Here is an 18,668-nt window from a genome sequence, read left to right as displayed (position 1 = left end):
GTTGTCATTCACAACTGAACAGAAGAAAAAAAAAGAAGTTATAATTGGCTTAGGAAAAGCAATCATGGACTATGAAGGACTGGATAAAAGTCATAAGGGATCTAAGCTGAGGATATTGTTGTGGCTTGTGCAGCCCTTTGAGACACTTATGATTAAGGGCTGTATGAATAAACTTTGATTGATGATTGATTGATTGATTGATATTCAGTAGGGGTGTGGGAAAAAATCGATTCGAATTTGAATCGCGATTCTCACGTTGTGCGATTCAGAATCGATTCTCATTTTAAATTTTTTATTATTTTTTTTTTTAATGTATTTACACTACCGTTCAAAAGTTTGGGGTCACCCAAACAATTTTGTGGAATAGCCTTCATTTCTAAGAATAAGAATAGACTGTCGAGTTTCAGATGAAAGTTCTCTTTTTCTGGCCATTTTGAGCATTTAATTGACCCCACAAATGTGATGCTCCAGAAACTCAATCTGCTCAAAGGAAGGTCAGTTTTGTAGCTTCTGTAACGAGCTAAACTGTTTTCAGATGTGTGAACATGATTGCACAAGGGTTTTCTAATCATCAATCAGCCTTTTGAGCCAATGAGCTAAAACACATTGTACCATTAGAACACTGGAGTGATAGTTGCTGGAAATGGGCCTCTATACACCTATGTAGATATTGCACCAAAAACCAGACATTTGCAGCTAGAATAGTCATTTACCACATTAGCCTTCAAAAATAAGGACATTTCAATGTGACCCCAAACTTTTGAACGGTAGTGAATTTTAATTTTTTTTTTTTTTTTTAATTAATCAATCCAACAAAACAATACACAGCAATACAATAACAATGCAATCCAATTCCAAAACCAAACCCGACCCAGCAACACTCAAAACAGCAATAAACAGAGCAATTGAGAGGAGACACAAACACGACACAGAACAAACCAAAAGTAGTGAAACAAAAATGAATATTGTCAACAACAGTATCAATATTAGTTACAATTTCAACATAGCAGTGATTAAAAATCCCTCATTGACATTATCATTAGACATTTATAAAAATAAAAATAAATGAACAATAGTGTCATAGTGGCTTACACTTGCATCGCATCTCATAAGCTTGACAACACATTGTGTCCAATATTTTCACAAAGATAAAATAAGTCATATTTTTGGTTAATTTAATAGTTAAAACAAATTTACATTATTGCAATCAGTTGATAAAACATTGTCCTTTACAATTATAAAAGCTTTTTACAAAAATCTACTACTCTGCTTGCATGTCAGCAGACTGGGGTAGATCCTGCTGAAATCCTATGTATCGAATGAATAGAGAATCGTTTTGAATCGGGAAAAAAATCGTTTTTGAATCGAGAATCGTGTTGAATTGAAAAAAAAAATCGATTGTGAATCGAATCGTGACCCCAAGAATCGATATTGAATTGAATCGTGGGACACCCAAAGATTCACAGCCCTAATATTCAGTGATGAATCGCAAATCTGTATTGGGCAAAGCGATGATGCTGTAACTTTTGTTTGGTGCCATTCCAATGAGGTTTAAACAGACACATCCATTTTACCATTCGCGTTCATATTTCGCTGTGTTTGTTGCATTTTTGTTGTGTTTCGTTCGATTGTAAAACAATATGTGGAAGGAGAGGGGGTGTGACGTTCATATGTTGTCAATATTCAGTGTTTTAGCCTTTATAGTTAATATTGTAAATCCCACATTCTTTATTTTCATGTACATTCTGGGTGTTTCATTCAGTAAAAAAAATGTAAAAATCCATTCCGTTTTTTAAGTCGGTCTGTCATAACATTTTTAGCATTCAATCAGACATTATTGTGAGGTTTTCTATTAGTGTCCCCGGCCCCCAGACACATTTTTTTCTCTACATTTGCCCCCGGAGGCAAAATAAATGCCCAGGCCTGTGCTACGGACTACCACTACCACTACGGACTGGCTCCCTATTGCATACCGGACCGAATTCAAGATTAACCTGCTAACACCTCAATGCATCTACGGCAACGCCCCCTCCTACCTCAAGGACCTAGTTTCCCCTCAACCTCCGTTCTTCAAACACCAACCTCCTCAAACCCATCAGTACAAACCTACATTGATTGATTGATTGAAACTTTTATTAGTAGATTGCACAGTGAAGTACATACACCGTACAATTGACCACTAAATGGTAACACCCGAATACGTTTTTCAATCAAGGGTGATGGGTCAAATGCAGAGAATAATTTCGCCACACCTAGTGTGTGTGTGACAATCATGGGTACTTTAACTTTAACTTTAAGTCGGGGTCCCCGTTAATCAATTCATGGTACAAACAATGGGCCACCGGGCTTTCTGCTCGACCGCACCCGAACTCTGGAACGCTCTCCCCGACCATCTTAGCGCACCACAGTCGGTCGACCGTTTTAAGAAGGGACTAAAAACCCACATTTTTAGCACAGCTTTTATTTAATTTCTCTGCCTTTTTGTTTTTAAATGCACTGCTTGCCTATCTGTTTTATCCAGTGCTTTCATGTTATGTTTTCTATTTGTATCAATGTTTCTAAGTTTTATTTAATGTTTAGTGTTTTTCATGTGTTTATTTCTATTGAAATTTTGTATTAAATTTTTATATTATATTTTTCCGGCCCGGCTGCACCAAATGATAATATTAATCCATTTAATAAAGTCAAATACAAATAAGGCAACAAGAAAAGTATCCCACACTTCTCTTTAGTAAAGTAAATCTGAACAGCCGATATGGGCATCTACATCAACAATATAATTTGCCTGAGAAGCTGGACAGGACAAAAAAAAAATATATATATATATACTACCGTTTAAAAGTTTGGGGTCACATTGAAATGTCCTTATTTTTGAAGGAAAAGCACTGTACTTTTCAATGAAGATAACTTTAAACTAGTCTTAACTTTAAAGAAATACACTCTATACATTGCTAATGTGGTAAATGACTATTCTAGCTTCAAATGTCTAGTTTTTGGTGCAATATCTACATAGGTGTATAGAGGCCCATTTCCAGCAACTATCACTCCAGTGTTCTAATGGTACAATGTGTTTGCTCATTGGCTCAGAAGGCTAATTGATGATTAGAAAACCCTTGTGCAATCATGTTCACACATCTGAAAACAGTTTAGCTCGTTACAGAAGCTACAAAACTGACCTTCCTTTGAGCAGATTGAGTTTCTGGGGCATCACATTTGTGGGGTCAATTAAACGCTCAAAATGGCCAGAAAAAGAGAACTTTCATCTGAAACTCGACAGTCTATTCTTGTTCTTAGAAATGAAGGCTATTCCACAAAATTGTTTGGGTGACCCCAAACTTTTGAACGGTAGTGTACATATATATATATATATATATATATATATATATATATATATATATATATATATATATATATATATATATATATATATATATATATATATATATATATATATATATATTCTAACTTTATTTATTTTTATTTTTTTTAATGTTTTAATACTTTGTAGCACTTTGAGATTTTAACAAATGTAAAGTGTGTTATAAATGTAATTCATTATTTATTTATTATTACCACAATTTATTTTCTTGATTTATTTGAGTGTTTCTTAAAGCTTGAAAGTTGCCATTCGAAATTACTTTCCTTTGAGGTCATTTCTGTTATCTGCTTTTTTTCTTTTTCTCTACAAAATAAGAACAACTCTTTGGCGATTTCATCATTTAATGTAATAATTTAACGACAAGCAGTTGTAGACTAAAATGATTCCTGAAAATGTGTGGGGGGGTGCAATGTACTTACTTTTTTGATATTGCGCTTCCAATGTGGTTTTCTCATGACAGGAAAGAGAAAGCAGAAGTCAAAGAGAAAGTCTCGACACAGACGCAGTGTCACATTAGACCGCCAGCCTCCAAACTGGGCAGAGGGACCAAAACAACAACAACAACAATTTGGACAAAAGGTCAGTTATTTACTCCAATGTGTAACTCCATCAGTTAAATGTGTTCAACTACTTTTTTTGGGACTGTATTTCTACAGACAACTCACTCATGGACCGAAACGCGACTCTCCTCGTTTCCTACGACAACCGCAGCATTATCAATGTCACTTGCTCCCGTGACAATGTTGTGAAGACGGTGATTTTCCCCCTCCTCTACACCACCTTATTCCTGGTTGGGCTGTCGCTCAACGGCCTGGCGGTGTGGGTGTTCTTGCGCATTCCCTCACGCTCTCACTTTGTCATATACCTGAAGAATGTGGTGGTCGCTGATGTCATCATGACCCTCACGTTCCCTTTCAAGGTACGAAGACATGCTCAGTTTTGACTGGCACCGTCGTTATTATACCTTTTTTTTTTTTACCTTTCAATGTACAATACTATAGAAATAAAAACTTGGATATAGACCACAGCTTATATACAAACCCCGTTTCCATATGAGTTGGGAAATTGTGTTAGATGTAAATATAAACGGAATACAATGATTTGCAAATCCTTTACAATCCATATTCAATTGAATGCACTACAAAGACAAGATATTTGATGTTCAAACTCATTAACTTTATTATTTTTTTGCAAATAATAATTAACTTAGAATTTCATGGCTGCAACACATGCCAAAGTAGTTGGGAAAGGGCATGTTCACCACTGTGTTACATGGCCTTTCCTTTTAACAACACTCAGTAAACGTTTGGGAACTGAGGAGACACATTTTTTAAGCTTCTCAGGTGGAATATTTCCCATTCTTGCTTGATGTACAGCTTAAGTTGTTTAATAGTTCGGGGTCTCCGTTGTGGTATTTTAGGCTTCATAATGCGCCACACATTTTCAATGGGAGACAGGTCTGGACTACAGGCAGGCCGGTCTAGTACCCACACTCTTTTACTATAAGGCGCTTTTGGTAGCCATCCACAAGCTTCTGGTTGAATATTTGACCACATCTCCTGACAAAATTGGTGCAGTTCAGCTAAATTTGTTGGTTTTCTGACATGGACTTGTTTCTTCAGCATTGTCCACACATTTAAGTCAGGACTTTGGGAAGGCCATTATAAAACCTTAATTCTAGCCTGATTTAGCCATTCCTTTACGACTTTTGACGTGTGTTTGGGGTCATCGTCCTGTTGGAATACCCAACTGCGCCCAAGACCCAACCTCCGGGCTCATGATTTTAGCTTGTCCTGAAGAGGTAATGCCCATAGCATGATAATACCACCACCATGCTTGACGGCAGGCATGGTGTTCCTGGTATTAATGGCCTCACCTTTTCTCCTCCAAACATATTGGTGGGCCTTGTGGCCCAACAGCTCATTTTTTGTTTCATCTGACCACAGAACTTCCCTCCAGAAGGTCTTATCTTTGTCCATGTGATGTTATGCTGTGGGCCTGTTTTGCTGCCAATAGAACTGGTGCTTTACAGAGAGTAAATGGGACAATGAAAAAGGAGGATTACCTAGTGTGTGTGTGACAATCATTGGTACTTTAATCTTAATCTTAATAAAAAATCTTCAGGACAACCTAAAATCATCAGCCCGGAGGTTGGGTCTTGGGCGCAGTTGGGTGTTCCAACAGGACAATGACCCCAAACACACGTCAAAAGTGGTAAAGGAATGGCTAAATCAGGCTACAATGAAGGTTTTAGAATGGCCTTCCCAAAGTCCTGACTTAAACGTGTGGACAATGCTGAAGAAACAAGTCCATGTCAGAAAACCTACAAATTTAGCTGAACTGCACCAATTTTGTCAAGAGGAGTGGTCAAATGTTCAAGCAGAAGCTTGTGGATGGCTACCAAAAGCCATTGGCGTTGTTAGGCCTATTTTAGGGGGGCTCAAGCCCCCCTAAAATGTTCTTAAGCCCCCCCTAAATAATTTGGTGTTAAAAAAAAAATAAAAAAAATCTTTTTTTTTTTTTTACAAATACATGCCGACATATTCATTATAAAGTAGCCCGAATATGAGTTTAAATAAATAATCATATAACCTGTCATTATTCCCTCAGTTTCCCCTCACTTCATAGTGTAAGGTAGAGAGCCCCTTTAGTGCGTCTGTATCCAATCCATTCCACTTGTTCATATAGAAAATGCCCACATCACTCAAAATCCAGTCCGCATTTTCTATGCGACCTTGCAGTCCTGCAAGTGTACGAAGCACATTAGCACACAGCAGTGCAGAACAAGAACCTTGTGTCTGCAATTGTAAATAATTTAGTTTTTAAGTTTTGTGTTTCTTGTAAAATCTATATAAAGTAATATACATTAGCTTATTGTTAAAATAATGAAAAAAACATCATTAAATATATTTGTTTTATTGAATTGTTACATTAATAGCTGTTGTATTATTATAGGATGGCTTGTTAAACATTTCATATGATTTTCAGAGGGTGGAAAAACCAAGACATTTAATATAAGATGTAAAATGAATAAATACATAAAAAGAAAAAGAAAAAAATGGTTAAAAGCCATCGTCCCGGGGAGCATTTCATTTCGTCCCGTGCATTTTTTTACCGTCCCCGGGACGACGGGACTACGTTAATCTCAAGCCCTGGAAGTTACATTTTATTGTTTGCATTATTTGTTTCAGCATTGCGCTTTGAAGATGGTCCCTCAGCTCTTTGACAGCTTTGGCTCTTTTTCAGATCAGCAGTCTTTCTTATTTACAGTATATATAAAAGTTTCTCATTTCTATTCAGACTTCCATATATATTTAATTTCCTTAACGGCTTGCCATAATATATATATATATATAAATATATTATATACATGCCAAATTATCCCGATCCAGATATTACTTTAATTCAAGTAATTAAGTAATATTTCCAGGGCTTGAATTTACAACCATTTTAGTCACATATGTGTAATCTGTGCAACTTCAAAATATTTGGGAACAAACAATTATCGTATTGTGAGCGAAAGTCGTGGCATTAGCCTTTATGTTGTGAATGAATAACATAGAGGCAAATGCTATGACTTTCATTGTGTTTCAGTGTATCTTGAAGGATCATGCAAGTAATTGTTTCTTGTTGATGCTGTAAACAAATTGTCACTGTGCAAACCCATGTTTGTTGTTGTACTGAACACAGATTGAAAATAAACCCACTGAAATAATAATAATAATAATGATTAATTTCTAAGCCTTTGTTAGCTGTTTGTGAAGTTTTGTGCTTGTGCGCTACGTTCGCCCCCCCCTGTCCTTAAAAGCTAGTGACGCCCCTGCCAAAAGCGCCTTATTGCAGTAAAACTTGCCAAGGGACATGTAACCAAATATTAACATGCTGTATGTATACTTTTGACCCAGCAGATTTGCTCACATTTTCAGTAGACCCATAATAAATTCATAAAAGAACCAAACTTCATGAATGCTTTTTGTGACCAACATGTATATGCTCCAATAACTCTATCGCAAAAAAATAAGAGTTGTAGAAATTATTGTAAACTTATGACCACAACTTTATGTACGGAATAAACCACATCAGTTGAAGAAAATGAGTAAATTACATTAATTTAATCTTCTAACAGATTACAAATTAACACCAATGGGAGCACTTAAAACTCTGCCAGACTCAATTCCACCTATTTGACCAATAAACATTATCAATTAACTGCAACATGTAAGTGTAAAAGAAAACATTATGATTTGTTCGTTTTCAGAATGTGATTGGTCTAATATTAAAGAAAAAAAAACAATCTGAAGTTATCTTTATTTTTAAGTTATCATGCCATTATTTTACCAGTCCGGACCGCTTGAGAATAGATGTTCCTCCATGTGGCCCCTGAGCTAAAATGACTTTGACACCCCTGGTCTACGGATTAATGAGTGAGGCATGCAGATGTGGTTGATTGTGTGAACATGAACTGTGACATTGTGCTTTTCACTTTGGTTGCACAATTGCTCTGCATCATCTGGTTTATCATATTTTGCCCCTTCGTAGCTAAAAACCCTATGATATAAAAAGTACCTGTGTACTGTAATCAGTGGAATAGTTCCTCAAAAAATGTAATGTAGCCGTCATTGCATATATTCGTTTGTATAAGCTAATTCTCGGACTCAAAGGTTGATTTGAAATTTCTCACACCGGGGTGTCCAACTTGTTTTCATTGAGGGCCACATTGCAATTATGGCCGCCCTGAGAAGGCAGCTTGTAACAGTGAATAATATACAAATACAAATGTATTCGGTTTCGCCTCATTATATTATTACATTTGTATTTGATTCTATTATATTTCTTTGCGTTCGCTGTAAAAAAAAAAAAAAAAAAAAAAGGGGATTCTGCAGTTAAAAAAATTGGCAGCTCAGTCGCCATAATTTTACCGTGAAAATTAGAGTGTTTTTTGGTGTTTTACCATGAATGCAATAAAAAAAACAGTACCGCTCTTTTTTGCGATAACAATTCAGGTGACTGAGTTACCAGTTGTTGTTTTTTTAACAAAAAACCTATTTTCATGTTCACAGTGTGCAGATTAATAGATAATTAGCTTTAAAAATCATAAGTCAAAGCAGATATTTAATATTTATTTTTGTTTTAACAAAAAACAATATTGAATGCATGGTAGTATTATATTTGTTGCGTTATTAGATTATATTTACGTTTAAAAGATATGCAACTGCATGTAGTACCGTATTTTCCGGCCCATAGGGCACAACGGATTATAAAGCACACTGCCGATGAGCGGGTCTAGTCAGGTCTATTTTCATACAAAAGGCGCACCGGATTATAAGGCGCATTAAAGGGGTCATATTGCTATTATTTTTTTCTAAATGTAAAAGACTTCCTTGTGGTCTACATAACATGTAATGGTGGTTCTTTGGTCAAAATGTTGCATTGATGATGTTTTACACATCATCTTCAAGTCGCTTTCTGACAGTCGCTTCAGGATGCGCCGTTTTGTGGGCGGTTTTATTTACGTAGCTCACCTTCGACAGCTTCTTCTCCCCGTCATCTTTGTTGTAGTGGTGTAGTGTGCAAAGACGGGAGTGGAAGAAGTGTCAAAAGATGGAGCTAACTGTTTTAATGACATTCAGACTTTACTTCAATCAATAACAGAGCAGCATCTCCTCCTCTGTGGCTCACTAGTGCAACAACAACACCGGAAATGTGTCCCGTGAAAAAACGTCCGACCGGAACTCTAATAACTAAAGTTCCTTGGATGAATAATGTAAACTCACTACACCGGTATGTTTTAGCGCTTTCATGGCGAGATATAAGTTAGAACTTTACACTACTTTATATTAGAAATGGCAACAGTGGAGGATGAATGTCCCATAACAAGAAGATAGAGAAAAAGAAGAAGCTTATCGACTACGGTATCGGCATGGACTACAGTGGCGGACTTGCGCAAATTTTCAGGACTTATGCAGATCTCAAATACAGATCAGCAGGTACCAGAAGGTAAAAAAAAATTGTTTTGCATAATATTGTGTAACAAAACGCCAGATAATATGTCTTACCTTATACACACACCATAGTAATACTTGTATCTCTGACTACGGTAGCCGTAATGGGCCGACAATCCATCAAGCGGTGCGGCTTCATAGCTTACCAAAGTCGTACGAAAACGTTTTGACAGATTTTTGAGCGCCGTGTGTAATGTTCTTTATTACCAACGGAGCATTTAAAGTTTTGGTGTTGTTTACCGGCGTCATATTGCAGTCTACACATATCTCTTATGTGTGACTACCATCGACTGGTCACACTTTCTTCGAGGTTGGTAAGCACAACCAGAATTATTCCATACATTAGGCGCACCGGGTTATAAGGTGCACTGTTGCGTTTTGAGAAAATTAAAGGGTTTTAAGTGCGCCTTATAGTCCGAAAAATACGGTATATGTATTTTATTTCGTCAAAATGGATATAGATACTACCCCCGGAGCTTGAGTTTGACACCTGTGCTTTAAGGTGTTGAGCAAAATCACCACACAATTTTGTTATAAACCTTTAGGGGACTTACAAGTACATGTCAGTACATTTTGAGCATTATCGGTTGAATAACAAAAACAAAAAAACGGTATCAACTAGAACGTATTTCAAGGGGCACCAGCGTGACTTTCACAGTTAGTCGAAAAAGGTATACAACCATTTTTTTTATGATTGTAAAATATCAAGGATGTATAGAGAATATCTTCCAAACATTTTTACCAACACCCAACGAGTCTCAAGTAAGTTATTTATATAAATCATGGCTGTCAAAAAAACAAGTTAACTCCTGTGTTAATCACAAAACATTGCATTAATTGTTGCCAGCTTGTTAGACAATAATGAATGTGTGCCATCATATTCAGTGGTTCGTAAATATATATACAGCTATAGAAGCTATACACTGACTACTCTAAAGTATATACACATTTTCATTTCTGTAGTAAATGTCCCCTAAAGGGGTTGTTTGCAACCTTGCTTTTCCAAAGTGTTTTCAGTTGCGCTGTCAAAAAATAACAAGTTAACTCATGTGATCAAACAATCAAAATCAAATACAAAACCCAAAAGCAGTGAAGTTGTCACGTTGTGTAAATGGTAAATAAAAACAGAATACAAAGATTTGCAAATCATTTTCAACTTATATTCAATTGAATAGACTGCAAAGACAAGATACGAAACATTCGAACTGGAAAACGGTTACTTTTTGCAAATATTAGCTAATATGGAATTTGATGCCTGCAACATATTTAAAAAAAGCTGGCACAAGTAGCAAAAAAGACTGAGAAAGTTGAGAAATGCTCATCAAACACTTATTTGGAAGATCCCACAGGTGAACATTCTAATTGGGAACAGGTGGGTGCCATGATTGGGTATAAAAGCAGCTTCCATGAAATGCTCAGTCATTCACAAACAAGGATGGGGCGAGGGTCACCACTTTGTCAACAAATGTGTGAGCAAATTGTCCAACAGTTTAAGAACAACATTTCTCAACAAGCTATTGTAAGGAATTTAGGGATTTCACCATCTACGGCAGGGGTCCCCAAACTACGGCCCGCGGGCCGGATCCGGCCCCCCAGCCTCCAAAATCCGGCCCACAGGAAATCCCAAGTAAATAAAATAAAAAATTAAAAAAATTAGTTTTTTTTTATCTTTCCTTTCTAATCCATTTTCTACCACTTGTTACTCTTGGTGTCTCCTAGTCGCTCAGGCAAATCATATTGTCTAAAAATTAATTTTCCCATCACGTGACAATGTTAAATGTTGATGAACATCAATGTTAATTGATGTTAAATGACAAAACGGATTATAAAGACAATGTATATATATATAAATATATATATATATATATATATATATATATATATATATATATATATATATATATATATATATATATATATATATATATATATATATATATATATATATATATATATATATATATATATATATATATATACATACACAGCCTGTCCCCGGCCAAATTTTTTTAACCCAATGCGGCCCCCGAGTCAAAAAGTTTGGGGACCCCTGATCTACGGTCTGTAATATCATCAAAAGGTTCAGAGAATCTGTAGAAGTCACTGCACGTAAGCGGATAAGCACGTGACCTTGGATCCCTCAGGCGGTACTGCATCAAAAAGCGACATCAGTGTGTAAAGGATATCACCACACGGGCTCAGGAACACTTCAGAAAACCACTGTCAGTAACCACAGTTTGTCGCTACATCTGTAAATGCAAGTTAAAACTCTTCTATGCAAAGCCAAAGCCATTTATCAACAACACCCAGAAACGCCGCCTGCTTCGCTGGGCCCAAGCTCATCTAAGATGGACTGATGCAAAGTGGAAAAGTGTTCTGTGGTCTGACGAGTCCACGTTTAAAATTGTTTTTAGAAACTGTGGACGTCATGTCCTCCGGACGAAAGAGGAAAAGAACCATCCGGACTGTTATAGGGCGCAAAGTTGAAAAAGCCAGCATCTGTGATGGTATGGGGGTGTAATAGTGCCCAAGGCATGGGTAACTTACACATCTGTGAAGGCGCCATTAATGCTGAAAGGTACACACAGGTTTTGTAGTCAACTTTTTTGCAACGTGTCGCTGCCATTAAATTCTAAGTTGATGATAAATGTAGTTTCTCAGTGTGAACATTAAGTATCTTGTCTTTGCAGTCTATTCAATTGAAGTTGAAAAGGATTTGCAAATCATTGTATTCTGTTTTTATTTACGAATTACACAACTTCACTGGTTTTGGGTTTTGTACACTAATATAAATGTTCTTGTCCAACTCCACCCAGGTTTTATCCGACTCCAACATGGCCTCCACCGACCTACGAATCTTCGTGTGCCGGGTCTCCTCTGTGCTGTTCTACCTCACCATGTACATCAGCATCCTCTTCTTTGGCCTCATCAGCATCGACCGCTGCAGGAAGACACTCAACCCATTCAGGGGCACCAACGCGGCCCGCCTGGCCCGCCGGAAGCTCCTCTCTGGCGTGGTCTGGATCTTCCTGCTGGTTCTCTGCCTTCCCAACGTGGTTCTAACCAGTAAAAAGCCACATTCGCCTTACTTCAAGTGTAGCGACCTGAAGGACCGGGCTGGGCTGTACTGGCATGAGGTGGTCAATCACGTGTGTCAGGTCATCTTTTGGGCCAACCTCGTGATAGTGATCCTGTGTTACACCCTCATCACCAAAGAACTGTACAAGTCGTACTCCCGCACCAAGTCTCGCGGCTCCGAAAGCCGTCAAAAGCAACAAAGTAAGAGAAAAATGAACACTAACGTCTTCCTGGTCTTGGCCGTGTTTTTTGTGTGTTTTGTGCCGTTCCATTTTGCACGCGTTCCGTACACCATGAGCCAAACCCGAGGCCTTCTCTTCGACTGCCGCCTCAAGCTCTTCTTTTTCCATCTGAAAGAGAGCACGCTCTTCCTGTCGTCGCTCAACTCCCTCCTGGACCCGCTCATCTACTTCTTCCTCTGCAAGTCCTTCCGGACCACCTTGTTCAAGACCCTGCGGCTGCACCCGGGGACTTGCGGCTGGCTGCTGGGGAGGAGCTCAGACAGCGATTCGTGCAACACCCCTCTGAGAGAATCCTCCGTGTGCGCATAAAGACGATGTTGTAATGCAGTGGTTATCGAACCTTTAACGCCAAGTGACGCCTAAAACATTTTGCTTTTGCAAGGAGGGGACTACCGTTTTTTTTTTTTTTTGCTGCCTCTGCTTCTCAAATATGTGGCTTGTACTCACATGTACAGTTGCAATCAAAAGTTGACATACACTTGTAAAGAACATAATGTCATGGCTGTCTTAAAGGCCTACTGAAATGATTTGTTTTTATTTAAACAGGGATAGCAGATCCATTCTATGTGTCATACTTGATCATTTCGCGATATTGCCATATTTTTGCTGAAAGGATTTAGTAGAGAACATCGACGATAAAGTTCGCAACTTTTGGTCGCTGATAAAAAAAGCCTTGCCTGTACCGGAAGTAGCGTGACGTCGCAAGTTGAAAGGCTCCTCACATTTCCCCATTGTTTACACCAGCAGCCAGAGCGATTCGGACCGAGAAAGCGACGATTACCCCATTAATTTGAGCCAGGATGAACGATGCGTGGATGAGGAACGTGAGAGTGAAGGACTAGAGTGCAGTGCAGGACGTATCTTGTTTCGCTCTGACCGTAACTTAGGTACAAGGGCTCATTGGATTCCACACTCTCTCCTTTTTCTATTGTGGATCACGGATTTGTATTTTAAACCACCTCGGATACTATATCCTCTTGAAAATGAGAGTCGAGAACGCGAAATGGACATTCACAGTGACTTTTATCTCCACGACAATACATCGGTGAAGCACTTTAGCTACAGAGCTAATGTGAAAGCATCGTGCTTAAATGCAGATAGAAACAAAATAAATAAGCCCCTGACTGGAAGGATAGACAGCAGAACAACAATACTACTATCAGGAGACACCGAACCAAACACTGGACTTGTAACTACACGGTTAATGCTGTGCCGCCTGTCGAAGCCTAGCAATGCTGTTGCTAACGACGCCATTGAAGCTAACTTAGCTACGGGACCTCGTCAGAGCTATGATAAAAACATTATTTCTCCAACCTCCGGGCTGATGATGAAAAAGGAGGATTACCTCCAAATTCTTCAGGACAACCTAAAATCATCAGCCCGGACGTTGGGTCTTGGGCGCAGTTGGGTGTTCCAACAGGACAATGACCCCAAACACACGTCAAAAGTGGAAAAGGAATGGCTTAATCAGGCTAGAATGAAGGTTTTAGAATGGCCTTCCCAAAGTCCTGACTTAAACATGTGGACAATGCTGAAGAAACAAGTCCATGTCAGAAAACCAACACATTTAGCTGAACTGCACCAATTTTGTCAAGAGGAGTGGTCAAAAATTCAAGCAGAAGCTTGTGAATGGCTACCAAAAGCACCTTATTGCAGTGAAACTTGCCAAGGGACATGTAACCAAATACTAACATTGCTGTATGTATACTTTTGACCCAGCAGATTTGCTCACATTTTCAGTAGACCCATAATAAATTCATAAAAGAACCAAACTTCATGAATGTTTTTGGTGACCAACAAGTATGTGTTCCAATCACTCTATCACAAAAAAATAAGAGTTGTAGAAATGATTGGAAACTCAAGACAGCCATGACATTATGTTCTTTACAAGTGTATGTAAACTTTTGATCGCGACTGCAACTACCTTGCTTGTGGTGTATTATTTTTTCAGCAAAAGGAAACGTCATTTTAACTAGATGAGGCAATTCCTGAAGGAATTGCGTGTGAATCCTCCAATGCTGAAGTTGAACTGAAATCCTGTTTTTTTTATTTTTTTAGAATTGTTGAAGTAGAGCACACAATTCCCAAACAGGCTGAATATTTTGAAGTTGGAAAGGTTTGAATCAGATGAAAAATGTGGGAATTGTTGAACTTTGAAGAATGTTCCATTGATTTCAATGGGAATTTCAGAAAAATTGGGAATTTCGGGAACAGCATGAAATTATTTGAAAATTTGAATGGTTTGAATGAGTTGAAATGGTTGATGTTGAAAATTTTCAAATTGTTTGAAGTAGTTACATGTTGAATTGAGAAATGGTATTTCAGAATTCCTGGAATTTCGGGAAAACATGGAATTTTTCCAGTTCGTGTTCCAGTTGTTTTTTGTCCTAGTTAAGAGGAATGTTTTGATGGTAGAACGGTTGAAATGCGTAGAAAAATGTGGAAGGAGTAGTCGCCAGAAAAATGGGTGGACATAGGGCTTTGGGAATTCAGGAATTCTGGAAAATCCTGGAATTATTTTTAACTTGAAAGAAAAAGAGTAGTTTAAATTTGCAGGATGGTGGAATGTGTTGAAGGTAGAATGGTTTAAATAGGTTGAAAAATGTGGAAATGGTGAAAGTTTGAAAAATGTCCAATTCATTTTGAAAGGTCAAAATGTCCTGGAAAACCTGGAATTCTGAGAAATCTGGGAATTTTTGGAATTTGTCAAGGGAAATCCCGCGATTCCCGAATAGGTTGAACAGTTTGAAGTTGGAATGGTTTGAATGAGTTGAAATGGTTGATGTTGGAATTTTTGAAATTGGTTGAGAAATGTTGAAGTAGTTGCATGTTGAATAGAAAAATGGTATTTCAGAATTCCTGGAATTTCGGGAAAACATGGAATTTTTCCAGTTCAAGTTCCAGTTGTTTTTTGTCCTAGTTAAGAGGAATGTTTTGATGGTAGAACGGTTAAAATGCGTAGAAAAATGTGGAAGGAGTAGTCGCCAGAAAAATGGGTGGACATAGGGCTTTGGGAATTTAGGAATTCTGGAAAATCCTGGAATTATTTTTAACTTGAAAGAAAAAGAGTAGTTTAAATTTGCAGGATGGTGGAATGTGTTGAAGGTAGAATGGTTTAAATAGGTTGAAAAATGTGGAAATGGTGAAAGTTAGAAAAATGTCCAATTCATTTTGAAAGGTCAAAATGTCCTGGAAAACCTGGAATTCTGGGAAATCTGGGAATTTTTGGAATTTGTCAAGGGAAATCCCGCGATTCCCGAATAGGTTGAACAGTTTGAAGTTGGAATGGTTTGAATGAGTTGAAATGGTTGATGTTGGAATTTTTGAAATTGGTTGAGAAATGTTGAAGTAGTTGCATGTTGAATAGAAAAATGGTATTTCAGAATTCCTGGAATTTCGGGAAAACATGGAATTTTTCCAGTTCAAGTTCCAGTTGTTTTTTGTCCTAGTTAAGAGGAATGTTTTGATGGTAGAACGGTTAAAATGCGTAGAAAAATGTGGAAGGAGTAGTCGCCAGAAAAATGGGTGGACATAGGGCTTTGGGAATTTAGGAATTCTGGAAAATCCTGGAATTATTTTTAACTTGAAAAAAAGAGTAGTTTAAATTTGCAGGATGGTGGAATGTGTTGAAGGTAGAATGGTTTAAATAGGTTGAAAAATGTGGAAATGGTGAAAGTTAGAAAAATGTCCAATTCATTTTGAAAGGTCAAAATGTCCTGGAAAACCTGGAATTCTGGGAAATCTGGGAATTTTTGGAATTTGTCAAGGGAAATCCCGCGATTCCCGAATAGGTTGAACAGTTTGAAGTTGGAACGGTTTGAATGGGGTGAAAAATGTGGGAATTGTAGAACTTTGAAGAATGTCCCATTCATTTCAATGGGAATTTCCCCAAAAATTGGGAATTTCGGGAAAATCGGGAATTTTTGGGAAAATTTAAAAAAAAAACTTAAATGGTCTGAATGAGTTGAAATGGTTGGTGTTGAAATTTTTCAAATCGGTCGAGAAATGTTGAAGTAGTTACATGTTGAATTGAGAAATTGTATTACGGAATTCCTGGAATTTCGGAAAAAACGGGAATTTTTCCAGTTAAAAAAAAAAATGTTTTTGGTCCTGAGTAAGAGGAATGTTTTGACAGTGAAACGGTTGAAATGCATTAAAAATGTGGAAGGAGTAGTCGCCAGAAAAAAGGGTGGACATAGGGCTTTGGGAAACTAGGAATTCTGGAAAATCCTGGAGTTATTTTTAACTTGAAAAAAAGAGTAGTTTACATTTGCAGGATGGTGGAATGTGTTGAAGGTGGAATGGTTTGAATAGGTTGAAAAATGTGGAAATGGCGAAAGTTAGAAAAATGGCCAATTCATTTTGATTGGGAAAAATGTCCCGAAAAACCTGGAATTCTGGGAAATCTGGGAATTTTGGGAATTTGTCTAGGGAAAGCCTATTCCCGAATAGGCTGAACAGTTTGAAGTTGGAACGGTTTGAATCGGGTGAAAAATGTGGAAGGTAGAGCACGCAAAAATCTGGAGAAGAAGAAGAAGAAGAAGTTTAAAAAGCATGTTATAATAATTATAATTACAGTTCAGCAAATCTTTGGTTAATATACTTCTGTGAATATGTTTCTGTTTCATATACAATATAATTGTTATATTAAAAACACACCATTAGTGTTCCTGCATAGTAGTTGTAGCCTGCATATGATACTCGTACCACCGTTTGAGAATCTATGTAACTTACACTGTTCCTTTATCGATTATATTTCAGACACTTGGCTTTAACGCAAACGCAGGACCGCCACGTTCAAGCACACTATTTGTATTGTTCTGAACTCCCCTTTCCATCTGGGTGATCCCATCGCTAACATCATGATTTGATCTGCTTTTGGGAGCGTGCTGGCTGTGACTGAATCAGCAGCACTCCCGCTGGTTACAGACAAGTTGTGCACGCTATTTTGACATCATTTCTTATTACATTTAAAGTATGCAAGCGAGAAATAACCTGAGGTTAATCGTGATTCATCCAAATTCAAAAAATGTGATTGATGTGATTTACAAAATCATTTGACAGCAGTAGTTCTAGTGGAGGGGTGTCAAACTCATTTTAGATCGGGGGAAGGGACTGGTAGAATCACAGCAAGATAACTTAAAAATAAAGACAACTTCAGGTTGTTTTCTTTGTTTAAAAATAGAACAAGCACATTCTGAAAATGTACAAATCACAATGTTGTTTTTTATTTTTTTTTACACTTACATGTTGTGGTTGATAGTATTCTATCGTTATATGTCATTATTTATACTTTCTGAATAAATGATGTGATAATGTTCATCAGTCAACTCATTGGTGTTCATTTTCAATCTATCAAGATAAATAAAATAATATCAAAACAAAATTACAGGATGTTATGTATGTAGTTTGATAATTTTCCTCGACTGGTGCAGTAACATCATGTGTTTTTTTTAATTTTTTAACATACACTATATTGCCAAAAGTATTTGGCCACCTGCCTTTACTCACATATGAAGTTGAAGTGCCATCCCATGGAATTGTCCACAATGTTTTGGTATCCTGGAGCATTCAAAGTTCCTTTCACTGGAACTAAGGGGCCAAGCCCAACTCCTGAAAAACAACCCCACACCACAATTCCACCCTCCACCAAATTTCACACTCGGCACAATGCAGTCCGAAATGTAGCGTTCTCCTGGCAACCTCCAAACCCAGACTCGTTCATCAGATTGCCAGATGGAAAAGCGTGATTCATCAGTCCAGAGAAGGTGTCTCCACTGCTCTAGAGTCCAGTGCTTTACACCACTGCATCCCACGCTTTGCATTGGACTTGGTGATGTATGGCTTAGACACTGCTGCTCGGCCATGGAAACCCATTTCCATGAAGCTCACTGCGTACTGTATGTGGGCTAATTGGAAGGTCACGTGAAGTTTGGAGCTCTGTAGCAACTGACTGTGCAGAAAGTC

At 37.7% G+C, this 18,668-nt stretch overlaps 1 protein-coding gene across 1 annotated transcript; it reads left to right on the top strand.

Moving 5' to 3' along the window:
* The first annotated feature begins 3,867 nt into the window (after positions 1 to 3,867).
* Positions 3,868 to 18,403, top strand: LOC133658133 (P2Y purinoceptor 12-like). The gene is made up of 3 exons (XM_062059780.1): positions 3,868 to 3,958; positions 4,036 to 4,298; positions 12,198 to 18,403. The coding sequence occupies exons 2-3, from the start codon at positions 4,047 to 4,049 to the stop codon at positions 13,008 to 13,010; spliced, it is 1,065 nt and encodes a 354-aa protein (XP_061915764.1). The 5' UTR covers positions 3,868 to 3,958; positions 4,036 to 4,046; the 3' UTR covers positions 13,011 to 18,403.
* Positions 18,404 to 18,668: the final 265 nt, after the last annotated feature.

This window comes from Entelurus aequoreus, linkage group LG10, assembly GCF_033978785.1.
Source record: "Entelurus aequoreus isolate RoL-2023_Sb linkage group LG10, RoL_Eaeq_v1.1, whole genome shotgun sequence".
NCBI classification, from domain to species: Eukaryota; Metazoa; Chordata; class Actinopteri; order Syngnathiformes; family Syngnathidae; genus Entelurus; species Entelurus aequoreus.
Note: the sequence above shows the minus strand (reverse complement) of the source record. Positions and strands in the feature narration are given on the sequence as shown.

Bases quoted from the DNA above. Each gene is read 5' to 3' on its own strand.
- LOC133658133 (XM_062059780.1), top strand. From the start codon at position 4,047: ATGGACCGAAACGCGACTCTCCTCGTTTCCTACGACAACCGCAGCATT. The intron at 4,299-12,197 runs GTACGAAGACAT...AACTCCACCCAG, and splicing joins CCCTCACGTTCCCTTTCAAG to GTTTTATCCGACTCCAACAT.